This window comes from Mesoplodon mirus (assembly GCF_964341445.2).
Source record: "Mesoplodon mirus genome assembly, chromosome: 7".
Taxonomy (NCBI): Eukaryota; Metazoa; Chordata; class Mammalia; order Artiodactyla; family Ziphiidae; genus Mesoplodon; species Mesoplodon mirus.
In genome coordinates this window covers 59,400,639-59,405,316 of record NC_138983.1, presented here as the reverse complement: position 1 = coordinate 59,405,316, position 4,678 = coordinate 59,400,639, and the positions used below count along the sequence as shown (strand labels likewise).

Genomic DNA, 4,678 nt, shown 5'->3' with positions numbered 1-4,678 from the left:
ACTTTAGCCCTATTCTCTGTATATTCCTTGCTCATTCTACCTTAAATTTCAGCCAGGGTCCCATTTCCAATTAGAAGCCAACTTCAAGTTTTTGCAGCTCCTAGAATACCCAAAGAAATCAATTATCCTATCTAGTTGACATACTCAAATGAGAATGACTTTATATTATGTCAGCAATCATTCTGTTTCATTCTGCCCTGAAGCTTACCCTAACCAGAACCCCAGGGCGTGAGGTTTCACTGAGTCCTCAAGCCCAGAGAAAGCCCTCTTAACTCTTCAGGCTTTATAGTTTTCTAAATGAAACGCTCTGACCAAGGTAAGGGCTGAGTCCCTAAAGACCCCCAAGCAATGGGGTCATCTGGAGCTGGAGACCTCACTTCATACCAGTGACTGTATAGTAGGATTGGATTTAGTAAGTTAAATCTACATGCACCAGAAGTAACAACCACACTAGAAATACATGTGTTTATTTGTTGTCAAACCTTTTTACGTTTCAGAAGCTGCAAAGATTTTCACAACAGGTTTTTTTTAGTTATTTTATTGGTAAGGATACTGAAGCTCAAAGAGCTCTAAGTGACATTCTCACGTACATCTTCCAGTCAAGGCCAGAGCCTGAATTTAAACCTGTATCTCATGACTCATTGTGCGTTTCTCTTCCCACTATATCCTGCTTGGTTTTCATGAAATTCATCATTTTTATAGTCATGAACTTCAGCTTCTGACATGTGAATGAAGAGAATCCCCATGAGAAAGAAAAGTATTTAAGGTAGTTACTGGGGCCACTTTTTCAAACCTTTTTCTCACCTTAGGAATTTTGTAGTATCAGTGGGGTTTAAATGTGAGAATTTTTTTTTTGCTGTATGCGGGCTTCTCACTGTTGTGGCCTCTCCCATTGCGGAGCACAGGCTCTGGACGCGCAGGCCCCGGACGCGCAGGCCCAGTGGCCATGGCTCACGGGCCCAGCTGCTCCGCGGCACATGGGATCCTCCCGGACCAGGGCACGAACCTGTGTCCCCTGCATCGGTAGGCGGACTCTCAACCACTGCGCCACCAGGGAAGCCCTAAATGTGAGAATTTTTTGTTGTACTTTTCCTGTGGCAAAAAATAGAATGATTATTCTGGAATCTTTGAGCTCTGCCTTCTAATGTGGTGTACATTATGACTAATGAGGAAAATGTAGTAGAGGATTACACGTAGAGGATTTTAACAAAAATATTCCAGTGTTTTACTTCTGTTTTGATCTTATCATTCCACTGAATGATCATGGAAGATCCTCTTGGGGTTAAATATCAAGAGCTTTTAGGGTTAAGCATCCTAAGTGCCTGCTCTCTTATCTGCTTTGTCCTGACCCCATAGATTACAGGGTTAAGGGCAGGGGGGAAAACCACATATAGATTGGCCAGAGTATGTGGATATAATGAGGAATGTGTGGCCAAAGCAGTGTGTCATGAAGGAGAAGAGTGCTGGCAGGTAGAAGGCCAACATTAAGCAGACATGGAATCCAAATGTCCTGAGTGCCTTGAGGCGGGCATCCCAGGACGGGAGGTAGAAGCCTGCTCTGAGGATTTGGACATAGGAAAATCCAATCACAGAAAGGTCAATATATCCCATGGAAAAAGCAATCAAGCCATAGGTAACACTGACCTTAATACTGGCACAAGCCAACTTTGCCAAACCCAGGGGTTCACCATAGGTGTGGGGGATGATCTGGGCATCACAGAAAGGAAGGCTTAGGATAAGGACTCTAAAAGGAGACACAAACACCAAAGTCCGGACTATGATGACTACACCCAGGACGGCTGTTACCTTATTGGTGAGAATCATGCCATATCTCAGGAGGTTGCAGATGGCCATGTATCGGTCTATGGCCATGACTGTCAGCACCGCAGACTCCAGGCCAGTGCATATATGGATTGTGTACATCTGTGTGATGCAAGTGCCAAACACAATCTCTCTGAGATTGAACCAGAAAACACCCAGCATCTTGGGGATGGTGGCTGTAGACAGGCCAAGGTCAGTGAAGGCCAACATGGCCAGGAAGTAAAACATAGGCTGGTGGAGGCTGCATTCAGTCTGGATCACACACAGGATGGTGACATTTCCCACAAGGGTTATTAGATACACTGCAAAGAAGGGGGAGCCAATCCAGATGTTCACATTTTGCAGCCCTGGAATCCCTATCAGAAGGAAGGAAGAAGCATGGAACTGTATATTGTTGGGGTGCAGCATATCTGTGGGAATTGGTTATAGACGCATTTTTTTGCAGGAGTTTTCTTGCTTCCAGCGAGAGAACATAACCTCTTTCAGAGCATGTTGCCTAGTTTCTGGAGGAATAGAAAATCTATTCTTTAATTCCATAGTACAGCAGAGGAGACCTAGAGAGTGAATATGAGCCAGAGTTAAAAAGACACTCTCACTTCAAAGTATTTGCCTCACCTACATAGAAAACCATGTAGAAAATTTCCAAAAACAGTAATTCTGCACTTCACTTCTTATGTCTTTTTTCCCTTCAGTCTCTAAGGAAGAACCTACATATGGCTATAAAATAACAAATATTTATTAATTATATCTGTTAATCATGAGGTAAAGCCTAAACAAGATGGTGTGTGTGTGTGTGTGTAAAATCACAGGACTTAGATTGAGGTGGATGGTTTAGGGGAATGATACATTCTTGCAAAATAGTCCTGAAAATTAAGAAGATGGTATGTGGATGAATAAACAACAAGTTCCTACTGTATAGCATGGAGAACTATATTTAATATCCTGTCATAAACCATAATGGAAAAGAATATGAAAAAGAATATATATATGTGTAACTGAGTCACTTTGCTGTACAGCAGAAATTAACACAACATGGTAAATCAACTATACGTCAGTAAAATTTTAAGAAAAAGAACAAGGAATTGCTAAGTGAAAAAAAAAAAAGAAGATAGTACATGGGAGGGAACCCAGTAAAAGTGGTGGATTGAATAGCTGGTGTTGGGATCTGAGCTAAGGAATGGAATTAAGAAATTTTGACATATTGGGAGACTATTCTATAATTCCAGCAAAACAGTAGTCTCTCTCAGAACTACAAAGTCTTATTACTTTTCCCTTCTAGCACCCATCACCAAAATATTTCTTAGCTCAGATTTAATGACATACTATCCAGAGAGCCTTCCCCAGTTGGCTTATTTCATGATTATTTATTCTTTTCATTATTTTCCAGAGGTCTATTTATCTTGCTGTTGCGTTAGTTATCATTGGTTATCAGTGGTTCTTAAAGTGTAGTCCCTGGGCCATGGGTATCAGCATTATCTGGTAATTTGTTATAAATGGTAATTATTGGACACTACCCCAGACTCGCTAAATCAGAATCTCTGGGGCTGGGACATAGTAATATGCTATTGAACCCTCCAGGTTATTCTGATGCTCATTCTAGCTTAAAAAAAAAAAAAAAAAACTGCTAAATTTTTACCACTAGGGTATAATCTCTTTGAGGTGAAAATCAGTGTCAGATTTATCTCCATGGTATATTTTATATAGTGATAGGCAGTGATCAGCAATAATTAGCAAATGAAAGTTAAAAGTTTACTGGAAGCAATCTTTCCAGTTATTGTATACAAGGTCCTAGATAAATACAAACTGGGTTATAGAATAGCATGCAGAAGGATTTTGGAGGAGATCTCTGAGGAATTATACTTGTAAAAAACTAGTAATGTATGATTGGGTCAAAGGAGAAGCTGACTCACCATGAGGCTGCATGCCTCCATGATACTATGGGAAGCTTCTGTGCTGGAATGGCCCTTCTGTGTTATCCCATAATGAGGCAAGGAAGCCAATTATTTGTACTCCCATGGTATCCTGTCATTGGCGGAGGATTACCCTGTGTGATAGGACAAAACTTTGGATAAGGTAGTTCCTTGGGTCTGAGGACAATTCCAGGGAGGGGTGCAGATGTGAGCTCCCAGTATCTGATATTCCCAGCAGCTGGGAGATAGGTACATAGTTCCTGAAAAGCAGATCTGGGAGGTGTGTCACAGGGTATATTACAGATGGCATTGTGCTTCTACTCTCTCGGAGGTATCTTCTCCTTCAGTCTTGGGAAACTTACTCTCTTCTTACTCATTTGTCTGCATTTAAACCTCACACCTTACTTTGTCTTCTTTCTCTACCCGCAAATGTTCTCTTGTGTCAGAGACAAAGCTTTAATTTGCTCCTAGATATGGCTTGGAATAAAATTCATGTTTACTCTTAGTTAAACAAAAAATTTTTAGATATAATCCCCACTCCCAAGGCACACACACACATGCAGTCATGCACACACACACACATTCTGATATACTGCAGAAAGGCTTAACAATTCTTGGTTCGTTCCAAGCAACTTGCCTTAGAATGCATGCTCTGTTTTTGCTTTTTCTGGACTTGAGACTGAATCTCATGCAGTCCTCACGACTCCATCTTTCCTGTCATCTGGAGACCAGAAATAACTAAAATTTTTTGCATGTGGCATGCAAACTGGAGAATAAGAAATCCCTCATTATTAACATCCTTTTCATCTTCATAAAATGTTCTTGTCTCTCAGCTTACACGGGCCTCTCACTGTTGCGGCCTCTCCCGTTGCAGAGCACAGGCTCCAGACGCACAGGCTCAGCGGCCATGGCTCAAGGGCCATGGCTCAAGGGCCCAGCCGCTCCGT

At 41.6% G+C, this 4,678-nt stretch overlaps 1 protein-coding gene across 1 annotated transcript; it reads right to left on the bottom strand.

The window, feature by feature from the left end:
- Positions 1-1,289: 1,289 nt before the first annotated feature.
- LOC309808532 (olfactory receptor 52E5-like) lies at positions 1,290-2,229 on the bottom strand (the record flags this gene model as incomplete). Its single annotated transcript, XM_082628892.1, is given in 3 exon segments — positions 1,290-1,405; positions 1,408-1,428; positions 1,431-2,229. Coding segments are annotated over 3 exon segments (936 nt in total).
- Between the last annotated feature and the right edge of the window lie 2,449 nt (positions 2,230-4,678).